The 24,289-nt window shown below is 45.3% G+C and overlaps 1 protein-coding gene across 2 annotated transcripts in view; it reads left to right on the forward strand.

Moving 5' to 3' along the window:
• Positions 1-2,711: 2,711 nt before the first annotated feature.
• Positions 2,712-24,289, forward strand: part of Spt5 (Transcription elongation factor subunit Spt5) — a 53,726-nt gene continuing 32,148 nt past the window's right edge. Inside the window, exons 1-14 of one of the 2 annotated variants that reach the window (XM_077693688.1) lie at positions 2,712-2,870; positions 5,479-5,737; positions 7,945-8,231; positions 8,849-8,986; positions 10,830-10,929; positions 14,685-14,819; positions 18,451-18,666; positions 18,770-18,834; positions 18,928-19,033; positions 19,952-20,027; positions 20,932-21,083; positions 22,353-22,508; positions 23,607-23,704; positions 24,170-24,239. In XM_077693688.1, the coding sequence (XP_077549814.1) occupies positions 5,546-5,737; positions 7,945-8,231; positions 8,849-8,986; positions 10,830-10,929; positions 14,685-14,819; positions 18,451-18,666; positions 18,770-18,834; positions 18,928-19,033; positions 19,952-20,027; positions 20,932-21,083; positions 22,353-22,508; positions 23,607-23,704; positions 24,170-24,239 (1,791 nt within the window). In that variant the 5' untranslated portion in view covers positions 2,712-2,870; positions 5,479-5,545. The remainder of the gene's footprint in view (positions 2,871-5,478; positions 5,738-7,944; positions 8,232-8,848; positions 8,987-10,829; positions 10,930-14,684; positions 14,820-18,450; positions 18,667-18,769; positions 18,835-18,927; positions 19,034-19,951; positions 20,028-20,931; positions 21,084-22,352; positions 22,509-23,606; positions 23,705-24,169; positions 24,240-24,289) is intronic. The other variant, XM_077693689.1, reaches the window with a different exon arrangement.

The raw sequence follows: 24,289 nt of genomic DNA on the forward strand, positions 1-24,289 counted from the left end.
ACTCGTGAGGAGTGCCCTAAAATATACAGGTACTATCTGCAAAAATGCGATTGGCGTGGTTAAAATGTTGTATGCAACACAGAGGAGCGAATTAGTTAACTGATGACCCTCTGATTTTGTTTCAATTGATACGGTCACTCCTTGTAACCTTTTGCTGTCACTTTTCGCACTAGTTGCTGCAAAGTCTTCTGCACTTCAAAATGAACGATGGTGTTTCATGACCTTTTACTCCAAAGTGACATGCTTATTAGGCTTTGTCGGTTATTCCAACCAACAAAAAGCTGTACAAAAGTCGAACTGTGCAAGCTAAGTTGCGTTTTTGCTTTCAACGCTATCCTTCCTAAATCCTAGGGGGGCTGGGTGGGCTAAACACACGTATTGTTGCCTCAAAGCAGTCTTTAATAAGAAGGCTCTTGTTAACTTGGTCTAACTAGCATGCATGCAAGGTATAAGAAGCTGTTTATCCCCAATTCTACTGTATGTTAGCTGGAACAAGCAGTAGAAAGTTGATTTGAAGCACTTTTGTTTACTATAGCTGCTGTCAGGTTATGACAAGCAAAGAGCGTTCAATGCATAGAGCTCTTTTTCTGGGGGGTTTCATGATCTGTGTGTATTGCGTCCCCGAAACAACGTCCGGTGCCGTAAATATCATAAATATGTGGGCATTATTGAGTGTAAAACAAATATAGATGACAGGACTCTGCGGAGGGAAATTTAATATGAACGAAAGGAAACTGCAAATTTATTTTGCAGCATTGTAGTACGACTAAATGGAACAGGCAGAGAAGTCACTATGTTGTTTGAGCTAGTTATCGATCAGTGAGCCTGCAGCAGAGCAATTGCCTGGGCAGAAAAAAAATATTATGTAGTGTGCCCCCGAGAAAATAGTTCTAACTGCGCTCTGTTCACAGGATAATGCTGGCTTCGGTTTTAATAGGTGGGGTGTATATTTGCCACCTTTGGTCAGACCGGCCTAATTGATTTCCTTGTGTCGCTCATTTTAATTCAATTTCTTTACTGTGTAGTTAGGAACTGTACATGAATGCTAATCTAAAGTGACCATGTGTTTCGGACCCCAAAGCAGGATTGGGGGTGGGTGTAAGGATCAGAACATGCCGATAGCTTAAATGACAAATTGCACTTTGTTTTACTACATCTGAACCATATGTGGCCTTCCTGGTCCACCAAGTTTTTTCCTGGCCAGTAATTGATACTTCTTGCTTGAATTAATTTCCTTCAACAATTCTCCATTTTTGCTGATGTGCGTAGTACCGCTCGCACGTCATGTGTAGATCCACCTTAAGCAACAGCATTGCTTTGAGTGTGGTCAAATAAAGCTGTGTCTTCTTTGCAGTCCACATTTTATTCATCAAGGAAAATACTCTTTCCTTGGGTGCGTTTCTGCCTGGCAAGCACATACCCGATGATCTTGATATTGTTGCGAGGCATGTCATTTGTTTCGAAGTGCTGAAGCATGTACGTTTACCCATCGTTCCTCAAAAGCATGCAAGAAGGTGCCTGTTTAATTGTTTGTACGCTGTAACTTCAAAGAAACAGCCCAGACGTTGCGACTAAGCAAGAAACACATGACACAGGCGCTGTGTTGTGTGTTTCTTGCTTAGTCCCGCTGTCGTCTGTGCTGTTTTCTTTAAGTTCCTTAAACGGTTTCTTTTGGCTCTTCCATTCCTTCAGCTTTTCCTTCATGACATATATGGCTTGACTTCCATCCTTCATACTTTTGGCTGAAGGCCGGAAACATCGTCCTACAAGCAGGCTGCTGGGACAGCGGGACCACAGCCGCGAAACCGGGACATGCCCCACATAAATCGGAACGTCTAGTCACTTTATGCCAATCCCGTTATTGTTTAGTATTTTTGAAGATAAACTCATGTTTGGAAAAACAACAACAACAAAAAAACAAAATATAAACGAAAAGAAATATGTTTACAATAAGCTTGTTTTCATTCATTTTCCCAAGTACATTGCAGAGCCTGGTAGTGCAATGACAGATGGCCCACCTTTCTGGCTCCCCTAATGTTTTTTTGTTAAGTGGGCTATAATTAAACCAATTCAACGCTCCACCTTTTTCGAGTAGCGATCTGCGCATGCGCGGGTTCGATTCCGCCATTTTTGGCAGTCGCGGTCATAAACAAAAGGACGCACTCTCAGCTTGCTGCTAGGAGAGCGGCTAGTCTTCCTAGGGCTGCGAAAATTTTTAAATCCCTCTTTCTTGACAGCTCGTGGCGAGTTCATATGGCTACGCGACGGGCGGGTGCGGGAGGGATTGAAGAACAAAAATGTTTCGTGAACGATCGATTTTTCCGACAGCAAGACGACTTTGTTTTGCGGGAGAGAGGGGGGGAAGGGGGGGGGGGGGGGATCTGCCATTGTTTAGTACGCCGTGGCGGCCGCTAGCAGAGTTACTGGCCGCTAGGAGGACAGGTACTGCAAAAAAGTCGGCTCATAGAGTAGGCAATAACCACGATCGTCTTTGAAGATTCTTTTTGAACTAACATATGTGACATAAGCGCGCTACGTGCACGTGGTCATGTCATTGAACGTGGCCTGCGTCGTGATTCATGTTGTCGCAGCAGACTGCAGCGCCGTTAAAAACAATTTGTTCTTCACGTAAAAAAACATGAGCTTAAAATGTATTTTTAATTTGTTTTATTTTTTACGGCACCGCAACACAAAAATTGTTGACGTCCATATCAATTCCGCCAATTCCCGCGCTTTAGCGTCTTCTTAACAGGCAACTATGTGCTTGTCTCGCCAGGCTGTGGATCGCTTGGCAAAGTTTTAGAGCAATTTTGACCATAAAAATCTGTCTTATCCGTTACATATCACCGTCTGGCTTTTCTTGAAGACAGGTAAGTTGTTAAACCACTCGTTAAAAAGTATACTTTATCGATGGCATGGCCACGTAGGCAACGTGGGTCCCTTAACCAGGAAGGGTGCCTGCTGCAACAAATGACACCAAAATGTCGTGTTATTAAATCCGTCCAGGCTTTTTCTTTCTTTTGAGTCTGGTTTACACGCAGGGAAAGTAATCTTTCTCGTCACAAAGAGCTGCTGTTCAAATTGTTATCGCAGCATAAACCGCATCATTTGCGAATTAGTACCCGTTCTCCGCGGCAACCCGCAATATTGGGTTCACGACGAGGTACATCTTGGATTGTTTGCCAGTAACAACAATCCAACGTGACTCATTTTTCTAGCTCTCGTCCCGCCGCTTTCTTTTTTTCTGCGTCGTATTTTTTCGCGCTACCTTCCAACTACCCCATATGTCACTTCTTACGATTACACCAAATGGGAGAGAATAAACAATGCAAGCGCGTTGCATGTAGGTAGCAACAACCTTCACGGTGCCGAAGTTTTTTTAATCTGACGTCTACATTGCGCGTCCAAATGCTCTCCTTTTTTATGTTTTGCTGTAGCAAGTATAACTAAACGTCATTTTAGGCGCGAAAATCTCCCTTAGAGCCGAAGTGTATTTCAACTCTTGTAAAATTCAAATCCTGATCGTCCTAGCCGCAATGCTTTGAGCCGAACATGAAAATTATTAGAAACAGCCACCTACTCGTACAACTTTAATCATGGAAACTTAATGATGCATGTTTGCCATGCCCTGCTGCTTTTCTAACCTGAACCGATGATGGTTGGCTGTCAACCGGCGGCTCGCTTGCGCATTAGAAGCTTGGCATTTGGTTCAATTTGTTCCCGAGCGATATTGCAGCAAATATAGGTGGGAAAAGCTGTTTGAGGGTAGCTTTAGAAGGTTACTTAAGTACATTTTTCAAACTTCGTTTGTGGCTGGGTTGTGTAGTTTAACCTTTATAATTTTTCACCTCATCATTTTATTGAAGCCTACACTCCTAGGGGATTTCTAAAGCTTGGAGAACCAGGAAACACCAGATGCACATCTGTTCCACCTCTCACGCTATTGCAGTGGCTTCACACTGGTTTGCTGCGTTTGATGTTGATCTATGGCGCAACTTGTTTCGGCGCAACTTGTGCCAGACAAACCTGGCTGCAATTTGTTGAATGCCGGAATGTGGATTTGCCAGTTTATTGCCACAACAGGCATCATCAAAACAGCAGAAAAGGTGGTGAAAGAAAAAAAATTAAGTCCTGTTGGATGTTGTTTTAAAAGGAAGTGGGTAAATTGCTCAAGGAAACTCGGGACATGACCTACTCACTGTAAATTTTGACTTGACACGACAATTAGTCAATATTCACAGCTTCCGTCATGGATCTTAGGGGCGCAGATGAATTTGAACTTTTTTCTGTTTTCTGCACATGTCTGGTTCGCGCAGTCAGCGTCTGCAGATGATTCGAAACATCTGAACGAGCTGAAAAGTGGATGCTGTCAGACATGTTTAATTAAGACCTACAAAAAGCGTTTATTGCGTGCGTTCACTGTTGTGCTGCCTTAAGAAAATCCCCTGTGAGGACATGCAAGGGAATTTGTCGAACCATTATCTGTGGCGGCATTATGTAGTCGAACTCAAATAATCCTCCAATTCCGCTATTTAGTGGAGAGCTCTAGCTTAGTCATAAATCCTAGAGTAAGAGTCATTACGGCATCATGAACTGCCGTAATGAATGCAGTTTGGTGCCATTTTCAGTCTCCAGAATCCGTATTCACTTCTTCCTTGTGTTTGAACTTACCCGCAGTCGATTGATTTTTACTGTGCGGAAGTTTCAGGTATGTTGTCGCAGCAGACGTCACCACATCCATGAGAAGCATTCACACGGCACTGCTAAACGTGAAAAGAAATGTGTTTCGCTTGGCCACAATAATTTAAAAAATAGTCTAGGTAATCTACCCTTTGATGGGACAGAGTAATTAGAGTATATTCTTAGCTCTCTTTAGAGTAAACAAGCGCATGCAGACATTGTGCAAAACTTAACGTTCTCTAGACTACTTGATCTCTTGTGACTCTTTGTGCAAGGGTCTTCACATATGCCTTTTATCTGTACAGTAGACTCGGGATAACTCAGACTCGACGGGAGCCCAGGATTTCATTTGAATTGTCAGAAGTTCTCATGATATGACTCGAGGCGGCATAACAACTCGTGTTGTAATAAAACATCCACATATATTTAATAATACAACATTCACATTATTCACACTGAACATTCAAACTGAAGTGCTGCTCACTCTGAAAAAAAAAATCACGAAAGGGTTACTGCGTTGTCTTTACATGAGAGTTCAAAACAAAGTTTTCGATGCCAGCAAGGGCAACCAGTTTATTGCGAGAGTTTTCTGCACTAGTCAAGAACTTGCGGATCCCAGAGATATGCTGAAGTTAGGTGCCCTCAGGGGGCGGACTGTTGACAACACTGTAGCCTCCGCAGTGCTGCATGCAGCATGAGAAATTAACTGTAGAATTCTGCTTTTTTTTTTATGCACAGATTCTTATGGAGGGCTATGACATGTAAGAACTTGATGCCATTTGCCTTTTTGTTTTGCAGCAGCCGTTGCTGCGGGATTCTCGCAGGGTCATCGTCAGCGCGGTTGTTCTGACGCAAATCATCGGCCATGTCGGACAGCGAGGGGAGCCAGTACTCGGACAACGAGGATGACGGGAGCGAGCGCAGCTTTCAGGAAGCCAGCGAGCACGGGGAGGAGGAAGAAGAAGAGGAGGAGGATGAGGAAGAGGACGAGGCTCGCAGCGAGGCTGGAAGTGGCGTCGGCATAGCCGAAGCCGAAGAGGTCCCGGAGGGAGCCGAGGCAAGCACTGCTTGTAGACGCAACTTACACAACGGGTCAAAAGATTTTACACTGCATCTCTTCTTATTAAGTGGCCCACTCTATTGTGTGACAGAAGCACAGCAGTTTATTCTCTTTTCTTTCCTTACTGTTTTGGGATTGGTTGCAATGAACTGAGGCAAGTTCTGCAACCAGTCTGGTTGATTGTAAAGAACGAATAATTGTGCAGTGCCCCATATTTTTGGGTGTATTTTTAATGCGTAAGCATTCTTAGGCTACTACCCCCACAAAATCTGTCCTTCCTTAATGCATGATGTGATCCGCTCCATAGCTATACATGCACCATATTGGCCACACGAATGGTTGCTTACACATCACATTAAACCACAGCATGTCAGGTCCTGGTGGGCGAGGCAGTTTGTGGGGCGGTGTGTTAGGTGCGGATGTGTTTCCTGTCGTATGATTTCACCTAGGAAAGAGCAGCTTTCACAGGAGGAACGGTGTCCTAGGTGCACACTCCTGGTAGGCAGTGCCTGTGCAGAGATGAGCCGTCGGAAAGAATGCTGACGCTTTTCGGATCAATTCCCTCTTGGGAGTTCCTGTAACATTTTAAACAGCCACAGTAAACACTGGGGCTGTTCACTGCGGCTGTTTAAACATCGGCAGTGAACACTGAGAAACAGCCGCAGCTGCTTTTTCGGTGCTATAAATAAATCGGTTATATTTATTTCGCCCGGCTGATTCAGATGCTCGGGCTCTGCCAATCACCTGGGTGACCTTGGTGCAATGTGCGTTACAAACGCAGTTGCCCAAGTAGTTCGTAGCTTTCTTGTTCTAATGCTTTGTGTGGAATGAAATTGGAAGTTGTGGCACGTGTGAAACAAGCGTCTTAGCGGTGGGCATGCCAGGAACTGGAAGCCGTCCCATGCAGTAGAAATAATAAATGTAAAATCATTGGGTTTAATTAGTCTTCTGTTGGTGTTCGTAAATTGTACGGCTGACAAATAAAGCACAAAAAATTACACGAAGGAGGACAACAGAGACAAGCGCTTGTCCCGGCTGTCCCCCTTCGTCCTTCGTGTAATTTTTTTGTGCTTTACTTGTCAGCCGTACAATTTAAGAACGCCAACAGAAGTTGCCCCAGTGCCTCATCCCTGCAGTTAGCTGTTCTTCTGTATGGCCCAAAGGGTGCATTACTGTGAGTGTTTTGAATGCTACACCAGTCTTTTCTGTGATTTTTCTGACTTATCTGCTTTTAAACCACTACAGCAACAACAAACAATGTGAAAAAACAAAAACAAACAAACAAAAAAAGTGATGTCACTCTTTAAAGGGGTCATGCGGGCAAAATGCGTTTGTTTTAGTCAAAAGATTTCGTGTTTTGGGGTGCACCCAGCATTTGTCCAGGAGTGAACGATGCTTCATTCACTGACAAATTAATCAATTTTAAGTTAAAATTTGGATTCTCCCACGAAATCGAGTGTTTTCGAGACGTCTGCAATAATGTCATGTGCTAGGGGAGCCTTGTATACCGTTTTTGGCCGTGTTTGTACCTGGCTTGGTTTTGTAAGGGTAGAAAATTAATCGTTTCGTGAAACGTGTTCGCTCAACAAATATGGCCACGTTAGACACCGTCGCTTACGCCAATCGGCCAGTATCGTCTGAGACAACCTCAAAGCACTGCGGTGCTGTGCAGCTAAAACAGCATAGTGCGCACAGTACCAACAGCAGTAAACTTCGGTACTTCTTTGTTTACGTGTACTTTTGTAACTTCCACTGTTTGCCCCACCATCCCTACTGCTGTAAAATGAATATGCATTACATTTAAGCCGAATTAGCTTACTTGGCAAGCTTATAGGCCCTGCCTAACTTGCGTTTGCTTTTGTCAGCCTCAGCTAATCGCCGAGCTGTGACTTGACATCATAGGTTCTGTTGCGGGAAATGAGCCAGTGGGTCGCATGGCCATTCCCTTTTTTCTAATTATGTAGCTTATTTGAGTGAATTTTACTTCAGGGTGGTGTCAGTGATTCTAACGAGGCAATCTTTCAAACGAACCGAACTTGTGTTTTGTCTGCATGGCCCCTCTAAGCGCAATCTCCTTTCTGTCGCTTCGATGGAGTGATTCATTGCATGGGCTACTATCGTTATTAACTTGCACCTCAGCATAACTGGTTGGTGGTCGATGTTCTACATTCAATATGGCAGTGGGTCGTTGTCCTTGCACACAGGAGGAGCCTGAGCCTGAGGAAGAGCCTGAGGGCGAGGACCTGAACGAGGAAGAGGAAGAGTACGACGAGGAGGAGGAAGAAGATGAGGAGGATGAGGCAAGGCGCAAACGGCGCAAGAAGGCGCGCTTCGGCGGCTTCATCCTCGACGAGGCCGAGGTGGACGACGAGGTGGAGGATGAGGAGGACTGGGAGGAGGGGGCCGAGGACATGATCGACCCCCACCGGGCCACCGAGGAGTCCTCTTCCAAGGAGCTCAACTCCCATCGGAGGCTCCAGATGATGCTCACGTGAGGGAGAACACAACACCTTGTTATGAAACTGTTGTTTGGGGGCAAGCACGTTCCCCTGAGCAACGTGCTCAAGGCTCCGTTTCGGAGCACTTGTAACTTTACCCAACTGACTTCTGAAATGTGGTGGAAAAGTCTTGGTGCCTGATTGTGACCACACTTCATTTCGCTTGCCGTAAAGCTCAAGGAGGCTTTTCGTAGTTTTGCTGACTTAGTTCTAAAACCTAATGGCGGCGTAACTTCACCACTTTCCACTTTACCCCTGCTGGCTTTTGAAACAGGGTGGAGAAGTCTCAGTGCTTGAGTATGACCACAGTTTGTTTCCCGTGCCGTAATGGTCAACAAGGCTCATCGTAGTTTTGCTGACAGTTCTGAAGCCTAATGGCGGATTAACCTCACCAATGTTGCCTTAGTTAGCTGTTAATGAAGTTAACAACGGGCAAAGTAACTTCTCGCTTCATTGCATGTGTGCCTTCTTGTCACAGTTGTAAAAAAAAATAGGGGAAGATATGTAGCAGGCTTCAGGTGATGTTTCGCAGCATTTTAGAATTAATTTTGTGTTGTGTTGTGCCTAGTGAACTTCTTTTGCATTGTCTTGTTCCCCTCCCCCTTACCAGGTCCCAGAAGGAGGACGAAATTGAGGACTACTATCGCCGCAAGTATGCAGACACCACAGCGACCGAGGGCGGTTACCGGGAGGCCGACGTCGAGCTCTCGGACGAGATTGCCCAGCAGACCTTGCTTCCTGGCGTCAAGTAAGGCACAAGTTGCTTGTTCAGATACTGTCTTTTGCTTGGTGTTTTGTTCTTCCATCATTTCTTGTACTTTTTTTTTTTTTTTGCCCTTTGACAGTTCAGTCATTTGCAGCCAAGGAAATGTTGGGAGAAAAAGGCTTGCATTTTGTTTGAGGGTTCTGAGCACGAGGTCGCGGGTTCGATTCCCGGCCACGGCGGCCGCTTTTCTGATGGAGGCGAAAAGCAAAAACGCCCGTGTGTACGAGATTTCGGCACACGATAAAGATCCCCAGGTGGTCAAAATTAATCCGGAGCCCTCCACTACAGCGCGCCTCATCGCCTGCGTTGCGTCGGCGCGTTAAACCCCACAATCAATCAATTGTTTGAGGGTTGCCCTAAGCAATGGAGATAGCGTAACAGCAGCTGAGAATTGTCATGGCATTTGAGAATAGCGTGCTTTCAACAGCTTCAAGTAGAACTGTTTGTGCATGACGAAGTAGCCTTTGTTTTATTTTATTTTTTGTTTGATTTCGGTTTGTGTTCATTCGGTGAAAAAGTAGCAGTCTGGCTTCAGGTTCAATTCTAATATATTGGTTGAATTCCCATTTTTAGTTTTATTTCAGTTTTGGATTGACACCCTGATCCAAACATAGTTGATATGTGAGTTATTGTCACCGCTGCTTATATAAAAATACTGTTTGTGACAAATTTTTTCCGTCTTGATGACTTGGTAATAACTGAAGTTTTCTGTAAATGCTAACGCTTATTTAGGCGAATTGGTTTCAGGCAGTTGCTCTCGGAATGAAATTGGTACATTTGCAGTTGATGGTACCGGCTTGCGTGCATTGTGGTGTAGATTTCATAGTAAGGTTCTTGTACGGTTGCTGTGTTCATTAGGTGTCATTGTCAGAGTGAGAGCATGAAAATAGGCTGGTTCACTGTACTTTTGGCGGACGGTATGTGCCTCCAAGGTAGCGAAGGTTTCTTGATACTGGTACTGCCACTGCAGTCATCATAAATAGGCATTGTCATAACTATAGCATGTTTGTTGGCTGGTCCAGTGTCTTATTTTTTGTACTAGACGTAATATTCTAATTATCTTGCTTAAACGACTAATCCCTGAAATGCGTTAAGTTCAATGAAGTTTGCAGATTTGAAGAATGCTGTGTGGTACTTAACAGCTTTTATGTGGTGCTTATCTTAGAGAGGAAATTTTGGGAGTCGAAGCAGGGTACCAAGTTCTAGTACCTGCAAAAAAAACCTCATGCAGAGGTGCCTCACCGCTTTGTTATACTATACCCTGCCACATGGGCACTTCCAATCTGAATTGTAGTGAAGTGCGATTGACTTCTCGAATGCGCTCGACGCACCATCGCTGCTACACGGCACGTTTCAATCGAATTGAAAAGTTACGCCGGTTGCACTCACGTTGCTAGACAGCACCAAAAATCTACTTCGCGGCCGGCGTCTGGTAACTTTTCACAGTTGTAGGTATACGTAACTATATAAATGTTACCGCACACTTATTTGGGCCAAGTTATTTGATGTAATTTGTGGCATTAGTTGAAGTTGTCAACTTCTGTGCCATTAGTCAGCGGGGACGAGAGTATCACTGCTTTCATCCGGTCGCACCTGAAAACCTCAATCGCGCTTGAGAAACCAGGATTGAGTTCGAGTGGGATCGGGCTTGATCGCGATTGAAACTGCCATGTAGCAGTGCCTGATCTGGATTGAGCTCAATCCGGATTGACTCAATTGTGATTGAAAGGGCCTGTGTGACAAGGGTATTATAGTGTAAATGTCGGGCGCTGCAGCATAAAAAAAACCCGGACTTTTCACATGTGCTTCTTTTCAATGCATCCAGGGATCCCAACTTGTGGATGGTGAAGTGCAAGATCGGTGAAGAGAAGCTGACCGTGCTCCAGATGATGCGGAAATTCATCGCCTTCCAGTTCACGGAAGAGGTACAGAGTTGATCGGTCTCTTGGTACTGTTCGCAGTGTGTTTTGCCGTTACTGGCTGCACCAACCACCATTAGCGGGCTTGGGAAGGTCGAGTGAATGTTGCTGTTTTGCAGCAAATGAAGTCAACTTGGGAACTTCTTGTAGGATGGCTCTCTAGCCCAGCTCTCAGGCATTAGTTGTGATGGTATTCCTTCTGGACTGTACCATGTGGAAACTGACTGGCGCCATTGAGAAATGTCTCTGGGCACAGAAATGGCCAATCAGAATGTTATTTGGCCTCTCAGTCAATAAAGCTGGCTGGGTACGTGAGGCTCTGCCGCAATCAAAGCCAGCTGGCCTGGTCAGAAGCACCGCACAGAACTGACAGGGAAAGAAGTCGGGAAGAAAGATGCCTACCTTCCTGTGTTGAGAGCTGGACTTGAAGAGGCTTCTTTCCAGTCCGTAAAGCCAGATGTGCAGCTCAGGGCATCCTGTTTACTGGTCATACAATAGGGGAGGGGAACAACAACCTCCTTCCACCTCTGCAGTGGTCCTTGGGAATTGGGAATATTGTAGGTGCCTAATTACCGTATTTTCGCGCATATAACCAGCACCAAAAATGTGAAATTTCAGGGGCAAAGTAGGCGTGTGGATAATACACAGGGTTTCTCCTTCAGAGTAGCTTCACGGCAGTGCGCGTTGTGCTGTGAAGATGACCTTGTGTACAACAGTGAGGACTGCGGCTCAAGTGATAGCTCTAACGACAGCAGGGACACTGAGTGAATGGGGACTTTTGCCTTGCAGTCAGAGTATTGTACTTGCTAAATCTACACTTTTAAAGATGATAGTCTTTCTTGGGCTACTTAACTCTTTCGTTATGGCGGAAAAACGGCCGATTTTAAGTGCTTCCACAAAACGTTTTTTTTCTCTTGAGCTACTGGACACACGTAATCTTGCTATGCATGAAATTGTAGCTTATAGATTGCTCTTCCAAACACAAAGCATCAGTTTTGTTAAAAGTACAATTACTTACAGTTTATTTGTCAAGTAATCAGAAAAAAGCCCCCAAGAAAAGTATACTAAAAACACAAATCGGCACTTTTACCGAGACTAAAAATTATTTCAGGTATTTTAAGATATGCAAATTGTTCCTACGTTCCTTGGCTATGATTCAATATATAAATCAACAGTCTACACCAAGTTTTGGATTTTTGAGGGCCCGTCAACCTAGCGCAACTGACGGCTGTGCCACGCCGCGAGGGCACTGAAGGGTGAGTGAGTCTATGTCAAATGTGCGTCCAAGTACCGTACTTACCTGATTCTAACGCGCACTTTTTTTCCGGAAAAATATGTCGAAAAATCACATGCGCGTTAGAATCGGATACGAAACCGAAACCGAAACAGCGAAAATTTCGTCCCACCCATCACCATCGCCATGTCAAGATGGCGCTGAAGCTTTTAGCAACAATTTTTCGCACGCAGGAAGCATAGGCGCCTAGGCTTTTCCATCGGAGTTCATACAAATAGTCAGATCGTTCCACTTGCGCGCTTGATAACAGCAATGGCAGCAGCGGCTCTCACGTGTTCAAAACGAGCGGTCGGCTGAAGCGTGCGCCTCTGGAGAAGCTCGCGGGATGGGCGTGTGAGGCGTGGGCCACGATCCCATCGACCATGGTTGAACGTTCGTTCAGAAGTGTGGCATCGCGAACGTGCTTGACGGCACCGAGGACGAGATCTTGTGGTCAGCGGAGAGCGACGAGGAGTGAGATGAGTGAGATTACTTCGGGAAATAAATCACCCGTTTCTATCGCATTTGTTTTTCTTGCTCACACAGTTCCATGCGCGTTACAATCGGAGGTGCAAGTTTTTTCGGTTTTTTGTCAGGAAAATTGGGTGCGCGTTAGAATCAGGTAATTACGGTATACTCTTTTGTTACCTCGCACAAAATCCTTATCAGTTCGGTGGTAAAAAACAAGAAAAAAAAATCGAGCGCTCTCGACAAGCATCGCACCTGAACCCTGCAGCGCTAATCTGACACGAGCGCCACGGTTATCTTGAAGGTGATAGCGCGATATGGCGCGGTGCATTTGGCAAAATATCCCGCCCGTACGTTCTCGAGACCCTAAACACAAAATCAAAACTGCAGTCGTCAGATAAGAAGCACGTTTTGTTTATAAATACAGCGCGGAGTCACAACGAAATTACCTGCCAGCGCTTGTTGAAGTTCGAGGCACCTGAACCGGAGCTTCGTCTTCCTAACTGAAATCTGAAGATCCCACATCATTGCTTGATCCCTCACTGCTGCTGGAATCAGAAAAATCGACAGCAGGAGCAGCCGAAGTGCTTGCTACAGCAGTCCGACTGTGCGGAGCGCGGCGCGAACCGAACGCCATTTTTCCTCCTCCTCCCCTCCCCCTTCGGTTCAAATTACTCTTGCTACGCCGCCACCACACGAGACACATAAACAAACGAAATCGAAATTGAAAGAGACGTTGCCAATGAACACACCAGATGGCGATAGTTGTCTGTGGAGCGCGGGTTTCAGATTTTGCGGGAGATTTAAAATCATCGGACGCCGGCTTCCGATCGCCTATGGCGCCGTCGTGAAAGAGTTAAACCCACAAATTTTGGTCTGTCTGTATGTCTGTCCGTCTGTCTGTCTGTGACTCGATTCAGCCACCCGGCCAAAGCAAAACTATGCCTCCGCAATAGTCTTATATAGTCACAGCTAAATGCACCCGTCTTGGTCCGGTGTAATGTTCATACTTGTCAACATTGTTGAAGAAGAACAAGACATTACGCAAATATGAGACAACAAAGCAATACCGAAGTGATATTTGCAGTGTTCCTTTATAAAAAATCAAAGATGCTTGACTTTTGCGAAATTAAATACTTCATCAACTGCAGAAAAAGAATTCACACCGCCGTCGCCTGCTGTCGCTCGCGCCACTATAGCTTCTGGCGCCATTTTAAGAAGTCAACTGGCAACAGTTACGGAAGGTTCCACTAGATAGGTTCCACATTCTGCTTGCAACGCACGTGGAGTAGGGAAACGCGGTTCTATAAACGTTGAAGTAGGTCGCCCCGATTAACGCTCGTCTTCGCCGTACGGCAGCGTTCGCATCGAGACACCCGGTTTGGAGCAGTGGAACGCGGAAAATTTAAAATGATTTAAGCAAACCTTTGGCGTCTTTACTTTGGGAGGAGCGCGACGCAAGAGGAACAACATGAGAGGTGAGCGGGAAAGTGAAGGGAGGCATTTACTTGGCAAAAGCTGATAAAGACTGTCGTTTTTTGACGGCATTTGCAACGAAAGGAGCAGATACGCGGCCAATTTTTTCTGTCTACATAGTACGTGATGTGTTGCTTGAGCAATTGCCTTGGTGCAGCCTCTCATGTATCAAATGTGCGGGCAGAACGCGAGGGCTGAAAGTGGGGGTGCGGATTATATGCAGGGGCGGGTTATAAGTGCGAAAATACGGTAGTTCCCGTAATGAATTGTATCTTCTTGCACTTGGGGAACTAGTACCGGTGGTTGCACGCGGTTGTGCATGTGCCATCCACAGGTCTTCCAGTCCACTCACGTCACTGCACCTCGATTCTTGACAGCCGTTCAGGGCCTTTGCCGTCCTCACTCGTAGTGTTAGAGGCCGTTGTGGCTGTTTGGCCACCACAGTAGTCCGAAGCTTTCCTTCTGAAGTACGAAGCTTCCGTAGTTCAAAGCTTTCCGAAGTAGCCGATTGTACTCACTTGTGCCCATGTTCTCATCTTTGCAGCCGCTGCAAATTCGCAGCGTCGTGGCCCCGGAGGGGGTCAAGGGCTACATCTACATCGAGGCCTACAAACACACCCACGTCAAGCAGGTCATCCAGGGTGTCGGAAACCTCCGGATTGGCCAGTACCAGCAGACGGTAAGGGCCTCCTCCCCCACACTCATTGCCTTTGCTTACCTTACACTTGATTCTTTGATGCCCAAAACTTTATTATTTTGCTTAAGCATGCGAGAAGTTTTTTATGATCTAAAAGGACTTCCGACATCACGAATGTGAAGGCAGAAAAAAAATTTGGTTCATTAGTACGGACACTAGGACACACTGGGCACTGGGAAACACTGGGCCCATAGATCACTTGGAACAAGAAAGCTACCTCGATCAGCTTGTTTTATGGTTCAAGTGAAGACAATAACATAAAGTTTGTATTGCTATCATTTGTAATAACGGAATTGCACAATTTTTGTTACCTGTCACCAGCCCATTGAGCCACTTGGGCTCGATGCGAGATGACACGCATAAACGATAATTTTTTTTAGCACACAGAAGTACGTGCTGCCCTCTCGTCTTTAATTTTTGAAGATTAGGGATCCTTTGTCTGTCGATAGATGGTGTTAAATGTTGAAAAAAAAAACCACAAAGTGTGCGAGCAAAAAAATATTGTTTGAGTTGTTGCCCCTGAGCAACATTGGGCAGCAAAGGGTTAATGTGCATTTTATATTTGCTTTATGTACACCTCATTTGGCATGTGGGCTGCTGCATTGTTTGCCCCCTTCTTTGAACTTTGTGTGTGGGAAGATCTTTGTTACTGCCACGAAAACGCGGCTTTAAGTCATTAAGGGGAGACGTGGGTCTTGAAATGAACTTTTTTATTAATTGGTCTGTGATAATGCAAATCACTGTGAATATGTGTTTTGTCTTCCTCATTTCAAATATGTAATTAGTTTTCAAGTGGTAGAATTATTTTTTGAGTTATAAAGAAAACACTGGCGCCTAATTAAGTAATTTCTTACGGGCCTTTAAGGAACTTTTTATTCAATTTTTTTTAAAATAAATGGTATGGATGTGTAACTTAAGACCTGCCATGCATGCTGAAGCTATTTATATTCCTGTAAAGATAGTTGATTGGATAGAATTAATCTAACTATGCCAAGTACAGTTTTCTTAAAACTTAATGACCTCTAATTATTACTCATAACATTTATTTGAGGCAAAATGAGCCAATTAAAATAGCTTCAGCATGCAGTTCATTTTATCCCGAATTCAACGGTATAACACTTGTAGAAATCCTTTGAAAAAAACTACCTCAAAACCCCTGTAAGGCTAGGCACATATGCAAAAAAAGGGAAACTGAGAAAATCGCAGTTGAAGTTTTACTACAAGTGACAGTTTTATCTATTGAGCATATGAAAAAAAGAAAGGTTCTAGAATGTAGCTCGCGTTTTGCTCAACACGAGCATACCAAGTTTGCTAAAATCAGTTGGTGGGAAAATTATGAAATCCTCTGTCTACAGATGGCACCTGGCAGAAAAACTGAACAAAAGCAAAGCCAGAACGTTGCTTCAATTTTTATGCTGTTGGCATCGCGCCGTCTCTCTTTGGCGACTAGGGCTGAGGTGCCGAGCGTGCACCACAGTTGTAAACGCTATTTTGTTATGTTACTGCTTCATTTGTAGCAATCAAATCGGATTTGCATCGCGTGAAGTGAGTTGCAGCGAAGGGGCTGGTAACGGAATGCCCGCCACTGTTCTGTAACGTGCATGCGCTTGGCTAGGTGGGATAACCGTTTTCGGTTTAATCTACTCGTTTATCACGTCACCAACGCACATTGTGCACAGTGCGAGCATTTATAATTCTCAAATCGCCCATCTATATGGTAACCTGCCGACGAGGAAGCGCGCGCCGGAGTGCGGGCCGAACCGCCGCAGCATCGTTGATAACAGAAGGAACACACTTCCCTTGCGACGTCGGCATGCGGCATCCTCCACTTTATCATTTCTTTTCTTTCTATTTGCTGCTGATCGAAAGATAGACGCACCTTAGTGCTCCCGCAGGCGTAATCATATCGCTACGCTATCGTCTCGGCAACCCGTGCGGGCGCTAAGCCTACCTCCGTCTCGGCGCCGTTCTCGCGATAAGTCGTCGTCACAGGAGCAGAAAATCGTATTTCAGGCGTTTTTAATAATGCCTGTTCTTCGTTTCGGTTATCGATAGACATCTTTACTTTATTTTTACGCCATGCGGGGCTTTTGCCGGTCCTCGCATAGACGAATACATGAGCCGTTGCCCTGTGATGAGAGTGCCGAGCAGACGACCCACGGCGCCCAGCCAATGAGGTTGCGCCCTGCGGTCACGTGCAGTTAGTAACCAATTAGGCGGCGCGATCCGTCTCTTTTCTACCCCTGTTTTACTCGCAACCAACGGATGAAACGGAGTGGTTCTGGCGGGGAATTGAAAACAAAAAGACGCGCTTTCGAACGAGACCAAGATGGACGCCGTGGCGCATGTAGAACCCGAGGGGCGAGTCGTCGAAAAAATGCTATTTTCGCGTCGAATCTTGGCCGATTTTAGCGGGCGTCGGTGCTATAAATTGATATTATGGCTCAAATACGTACTCCTGGGTTGGGATATTTTGCTAACCGGTAGAAAAATAGCTATACTTTCCGAAAATGGCGATTTCTAAAAATTGACTTTTTGGCCAAATTTCGGGATTCCAAGACCCGCGTCTCCCCTTAAGTCATACATAGCTTTGAAGCATGTTATTCAATGCTGCTTCGAAGGGTTTTGACCGTGTGTAGTGAATTAACTTTTCGGACCTTCCCGGATAAATTGGTCTGCTTTAGTGGGCTTACTAAACTGTGTTCGTCCGCCATGGTCCAAGTGCAAGCATATCGTGTACAGTTTACGTGGTGAAAAGCGTTGCAAGTGTAGAAAGTGTTCAGTGTGCCAAAAAAAAAAAAGAACTGCTATGGGGGGACACACCTTTATACATTTACAAGGGAAGAGCTGAAAAGCCATGCTTGAGACTTTAAGTTGTAATGTCTGCTCTACTGGCCGAAGATGAACTTCTGTAAAATAGAGCTGCTGCACGCAGGTTGGCATGCACGTGTGTGCCTACCTACGTCTCATCTCTGCAGTATAAGAACAGCGAAGAAAATCTTATTCGGGACAAACTTGACTGAAATAATGTCGCAGCTTGGCGACCGTTGGGGCAGAACTTGCTTTAAAAAAATCGTTTCGCAGTGATTGCCAAATACAGTAAAAACTCGTTACAAGAGACTCGGTTACAAGAGGCACTTGGTTATAAGAGACATTCGAATGAGGACGGTTTGGTTGGTTTTCCTATGTTTGCCATGTTAGCAACATCGCATACAAAAGACAAGACCTTGGTTGCAAGAGACTTGTTTCCCAGGTTTCTTGAGTGTCTTGTAACAAGGTTTTTCTGTAATAGCACACTGTACCAGCTTCAAATCGGCTGTAACAATCCTGCCTGCTCTTGAAATTGTGTATAATGCAGGCGAATGTTCAAAGCGCACATTGCTCACCGAAGGAGCGATATAATTCAACGGCTTGGAAAATTTGGCAGGGGACGTTGATGGATGTGTTTCTAGCAAGGACTGATTGAGTTTTCAAACCGCAAAGATGTGGATTGAATGCCGAGGATGCTTTAGCCAACCATCTTTCTGGCAGTGTTGTGAGAACAAATGAAAGATGGTTCATCCTGCTCTTCCTTTTCCCCGCCTCATCCGTCGCGATCCCCCGTGGACAACAGATGGTGCCCATCAAGGAGATGACGGACGTGCTGCGAGTGACGCGTGAGCAGGCGCAGCTGCGGCCCAAGCAGTGGGTGCGCCTCAAGCGGGGCATCTACCGGGACGACCTGGCCCAGGTAGACTACGTGGACACCGCCCAGAGCCAGGTCAACCTCAAGCTGCTGCCTCGCGTCGACTACACCAGACCCCGGGGTGCACTCCGATCAGCCTCCAATGTGAGTAGTAGCTCTCTTCCGATGCCCAGCACCGTTACTGTCATCATCACTCAGAGCTGCCCAAAAAGTGTGCTGCAAATTCCTTTCAATTGTTTCTTCCTAGGAACCCGAAAAGCGAAAGAAGTCCAAGCGACCCGCAGCCAAGCTATTCGACGTCGACGCCATCAGGTGAGGAGGTTGTACTCCCTGGAGTGTGTTGTAAATGCTGCGTCTTGCGAAATTGTTTCGGGCATAGCCGGTGGTTGCTGCATCCTTTTTCAGGGCTGTCGGCGGAGAGGTGACGACTGACGGTGACTTCCTCATCTTTGAGGGAAACCGGTACAGCCGCAAGGGCTTTCTCTACAAGGCGTTTGCAACATCCGCCATTGTGAGTAGACGACAACGCTGCGTACCGTTTCTGCGAGAGTTATTTGAGCTGTTTGAGTTATTTGAGAAGTTGCAGTTGGGCCAGCAGCGAAGTTATGTTTCCTTCTTGCCCAGCAATGGGAACTCGAATTTTTATCGTTGCACCTAACGGATCTCCAAAAGTCTTGTAGCTTTAGAGGGATCAAGAGGGTATTGTTTGAATGTCACCTATCATAGTACCACAGCTGTTTCTTCGCGTGCATTGTAAACGTATCATATTTTTACTCGTATAACCTGCACCAAAAATGTGAAAATTTCAGGGGTGAAGTAGAGGTGTGGATTATTTGTGAGGTATTTCCTTTGATGCAGCTTCAGCGCAATGCGCATTGAACGGTAATGCCTCCTACAGCAGTAATAGCGACTAAGCCACTGTTATCCCATTGAGAGCGCTTATTTTGCACACACAGCTCAACAATACACCAGCCTGAAAAAAGGTATGCGGCCAGTCATCTAGTTACGTAGTCACCTGGGCAAGTTCTTTTGCATAAAAAAATGTGTAATTTTGCTTGAGTGGCAGATTTGGTCCGTCCTCTTATGTATAAAATATGCGGGCGATACACGGGGATATACATTATTCGTCGACGGAAATGGGGGGTGGGGATTATTTGCAGGGGCGGTTATACGTGCAAAAATACAGTACTTTATCATCACGTCTCCAAGACCCGAGAAGATCCTCAGCGTAGAGTCACTGCCCTGTTTTGTTTTCACTTGCAGCAGGGATGTGTGTAGTCCTAAGCAGAAGCCAAGCCAATGTCAAAGCATTTCGTTGGTGTTGGATAACTATAGTGCGTTTTGTGCTGCCTTTCCCGACCTTACATTCTCTTTTGTTTATCTCGTGTCGCCGTTTCAGTGCTTCCCTTCTGCACCTGCTCTGTTCTAGATTGCTGATGGCGTCAAGCCCACACTGTCGGAACTGGAGAAGTTTGAAGAGCAGCCAGAGGGCCTGGAGCTTGAATGTATCCTTCAAAGGCTGGCTAACGACCAGTGTGGGCCTGTTTTTGTTCCCGTCGGATTGAAAGACGTCGTTATCGCTCTAAGCGCGTGCTTCACTTTCTTCTATTATCTTTTTTTTTTCTTGCGGCACAAAAGAGGTAGAAGAAAATTGGCTGCCCGTACTTCCTTGCTTGTTATGTGCTTTAAAGGGACTCTGCAACACTGCCAGTAAATGCTTTCACCCTTTCCTTCATGTCTGGAAGCACTGCGAAAGCTTCTAAATTTTGTAACTTATCTGATGGGCACAGAGCAGTAATTTTTGTCTGAGGTACTATGAAAATGCCTTATTCTAAGTAGCGAGTGTGTTTGTTAACTATGTTCTAAAAGCGTTTAGGATTTTGAACAAAGTTGAAAAAAGTGTTGCAGGGTCCCTTTATAGAAAACCTGAAGTTCCCACTGTGCAAAAAACTGGTGTTGTTTGGTACAGAAAGTGGCCGCCACTGTGAAGAGTACATAGAAACCACATTTGAGTTCAATGGGAATTGCACCCTGGTTTCCAGAGTAGGACCCAGTGTTTCACCAGTGTGCTACCTCAGCACACAAACAAACAAAAGCAAAGAAGCACAAACAAACAAAAGTAAAGAAGCTCTAACATGGTGGAGAGTAAGGAAGCTTTTGATAAGCATCACCAGTGGAAGCCATAATGCTTTTGCCTTCAAGGCACGTAAGTAAGCAGACTCAAGCGTACCAGTGAATTTTTTGTTGATTTTCAACCGGAAACGTTGTGGCCGCCGTTTGCGAGCGGTGTACGGTTTCAACGCCAGTAATATTTCCGCAAGAGAGAGCCTGAGCTCTGTCTGGACGTCAGGTAGGGAAAAAGTGCGTTGTGGCTCGACGCTCCTTGACTCTGGCTGCCCGGATCATCAGTGGGTGAGAACCGCAAGGAAGAGCAGGGCCACTCGTTTGCGCCCGGGGACAACGTCGAGGTGGCCGAGGGGGAGTTGGTCCACCTCCAGGGCAAGATCATCAGCATCGACGGCAACAAGATCACCATGCTGCCCAAGCACGAGGACCTCACGGTCAGTGGTCTACCTACCCCCCCTGGGGCGGCTTCCTACCCTTCCTTTGGCTACTAAAACATGAAAATTTTGGTCTGTCCCTCGAATCCAGATGCCCGGCCAAGAGCTAAAAGGAATTCTGGAATGAGACATTTATATCGGCAAACCATTCCCAAACTACCGAATCTGGTAGTGTACTTCATAATACTTGTCAGCTTTGTGCGGGGAAAAGAAAGCTTAAGAAATATTTAAGGCATAACTGGTACATTTGAGTATGTAACTGGTGCATATCTGGTACTGGCATAACTGGTACATTTGAGTACATAACTGGTACTAGCAGTGCTTTTTTAACTGAACATAGACGTGAGCGTAATTTTTGCATTAGCAAACAAAAAAAAGCGCATTAAAAACAATGTTTTAGCTACAAAATACAAAAAAAGGGTTCGCGCACAAGCCTGCAGCTTACGGCTTGGGAACCAACTCAGCAGTAACAAAAGGTCCCAACAGATGTCGCGCCAGCAGTGTGAACACGGGAAAAATGAATTGAATTCACCGAAGGAGGCAGTTCTGCGGCTGGGGTGGCAGTTTGCATTTCGACAACGTTTGCCACGGAGCAAGCGGATACGCAGCCAATTTTTATTCTTGTCCTCTTCCTGGCAGGTGGTAGCACTTCTGGATGCTGATTTCGTGGGCCACTGCTGAACCTGCTAGACGACAGCATGGCATTTAAGAACTTTTAAAAGTTGAATACGAATGCAGTGCACGATTAATGTTGATTAATTAGGTTGAACATTTTGCGAGTTGTGTTATGAAAAAGGAAAAAATGGGCACACATCTTAGTTGCAGCTCTTGTTCCAGTTTAGGGGGGTGCAAATATATATATATTTTTTTTGCAAAAACTTAGTACACCTAGGTGACATGCCCTAAATTGGTTATCCAGGAAGGGATGTGAGTGATAAAATTGTTAAAGTTGAGGCGTTGCCTGAAAGTTAACGGATTCAGTTGTAGTTTGCTGTCACGGATCAATCAAGTTTGTCGCAGTAGGGCAAAGATAAAGAAACATTCCTTAGGCATTGTAGGACTGAAGTGGCTGTTTCCTTTTGCATAAATATGGCAGCAAACAGCAAGTTCTTCTACTGTCCTTGAAAAAAAAACTTCTTTGAACGGTTTTTCAGGTGTTTTTACTATTGGAGTAGCAGCCATTCTGCCACTTGAACCCTCACAAGTGCAGTTTAGACTCCGTTCCAATGCGCGTTGTCTAAAGCAGAGACTTTGTGGGGTTTGTTGCAGGACCCCTTGGACTTCCAAGCGCACGAGCTGAAGAAGTACTTCAAGATGGGCGACCACGTGAAGGTCATTGCCGGCCGGTTTGAGGGCGACACGGGCCTCATTGTTCGCGTGGAGGAGAACATGGTCGTCCTCTTCTCCGATCTCACTATGCACGAGGTAAGGTGTCCCTCAGCAGTGCCTGTACTGGCTCACCAGAGTGGTACAGTAGAGCTTGTCCCAAGTGCACCTTAACTTTCTCTTACGTGGATCAAAATTTACGAGGAGCAAAAATTTTCAAAAAATCATTTTTCTGTATTAAGTTTGTTTGCAGTCTACAGGTCCCCCAAAAAAATGTACCTGAAAAGTTTTATAGCTGTACCATAAGTGTTTACAGAGCTGTCGCCCTTTAAAGTCGCGTAAATGACCATTTTTGCCTATGTTTTCATACTTCGTGCCTTTTTTTCTCAGGACCAACCTTTTTCCCGCGAGGTCACCTGTCAGGTACAATATCTCGAGATGTACTGGTCAGCTTTGCATCATTCTTGCTGCATTCGAAAGCGTATGAACCGAACAGTGCAATAAAACCACTGAAATATAGTTTCTTTTTGCTACCACAAGATTTTATGCTGTCCGTTTTACAAAACCATTAATTTCATGACCTGGCATTTAATGAGTTTACGGTGTTTACAGAAACAATGTTAATGTTACATCTGTGGTATAGTCGCACTCCCCGGTCCTTCTAGAGCACAAAGGGATGAAAAGCTATCGGAGTACTTCATAAGTAGACAACGAAACAAATGGCCTGAAATGGAACGGCATAACATGTTGCACAACCCTGATTTTACACCACATAGGCGAAAACTGACTGCATTATTTGTGCTCAGGTTGCTAAAATACACTTAATGTGTAAATTTCAAGCACGTAGGTTAAAAAATAACAAAAAATAAATGAACAGACTTGATAGAGGGGACACCATGGCAGTAGAGTAGAGTTTTTCTTAAGTCTACCTTAACAGCCTCTCTTATTAAGTGAACCATAAAGGCTTCATTCACTAAGCGGATTCCACTCGTAAGCGATGCTGGAAAGGAAAAGTGTACAAGTGCTTTTTTTCTTCTCCAAAACATCCCTTAGTGGGGAGTTCTTTAGGATGTTTGCTATTCCCTTGGGCGTAACTAAATGCGAGAATTTATGCTCTGCCTTTTTTTCCCCCTCTTAGTTTTGCAGTTTTCGTTTTATTCTGAGTATTGCTCTGTTTTGTTTCCGTACCCGCTGTAGCTCAAGGTGCTGCCTCGAGATCTGCAGCTGTGCGCCGACATGGCAACCGGCGTGGACTCCTTGGGCCAGTTCCAGTGGGGCGACCTCGTTCAACTGGAGTGAGTGGACAGAAGGGATGGCCCGCAGTTTGTCACGGCACTCCGCTCTAAGGGCGTAGTGTGATTTGAAGAGAGAACAGATCGCTTTAGCTAGAGAACAGATCTCTTTAGCCATTCGCTTATTACGATTACTAAGCAGGAGAGGGAGAAGCTTGTGTTAGTGAAGTCAGTTGTTAACAGCTTAGCAGTACCCAGTTGTGTACGTGTGGTTAATTGTCACTTAGTTATGTTTGCTTACTTGAGCATGCCACTAAAGTACAGCCCTGTCAAGAGGCTGTCCAGCATTGTGTTATCAAAATTAAGAGAAGATACTAATGACATCTAAACTTCCCGGCGACATTAAGCATGCTTGGTACCGCACTTCAGTATACCCTCTGCATAGTCTTGGAGTGCAAACCAGTTAGCAGCCGTGCTGATAACCTGCATCTAAGGCAATTTTTCGCAAATTCCTTTGTGTCCATGCAGTCCCCAGACGGTTGGTGTGATCGTGCGGCTGGAAAAAGAAAACTTCCAAGTGCTGAACATGCACGGCAAGGTGAGCTGGGCTGCCTTATTATTTTTAAACAGCTGCATCTTTCGTAATTT

This window comes from Haemaphysalis longicornis, unplaced genomic scaffold, assembly GCF_048455015.1.
Source record: "Haemaphysalis longicornis isolate Haplotype H1 unplaced genomic scaffold, Haemaphysalis longicornis Haplotype H1 scaffold_12, whole genome shotgun sequence".
Classification (NCBI taxonomy): domain Eukaryota; kingdom Metazoa; phylum Arthropoda; class Arachnida; order Ixodida; family Ixodidae; genus Haemaphysalis; species Haemaphysalis longicornis.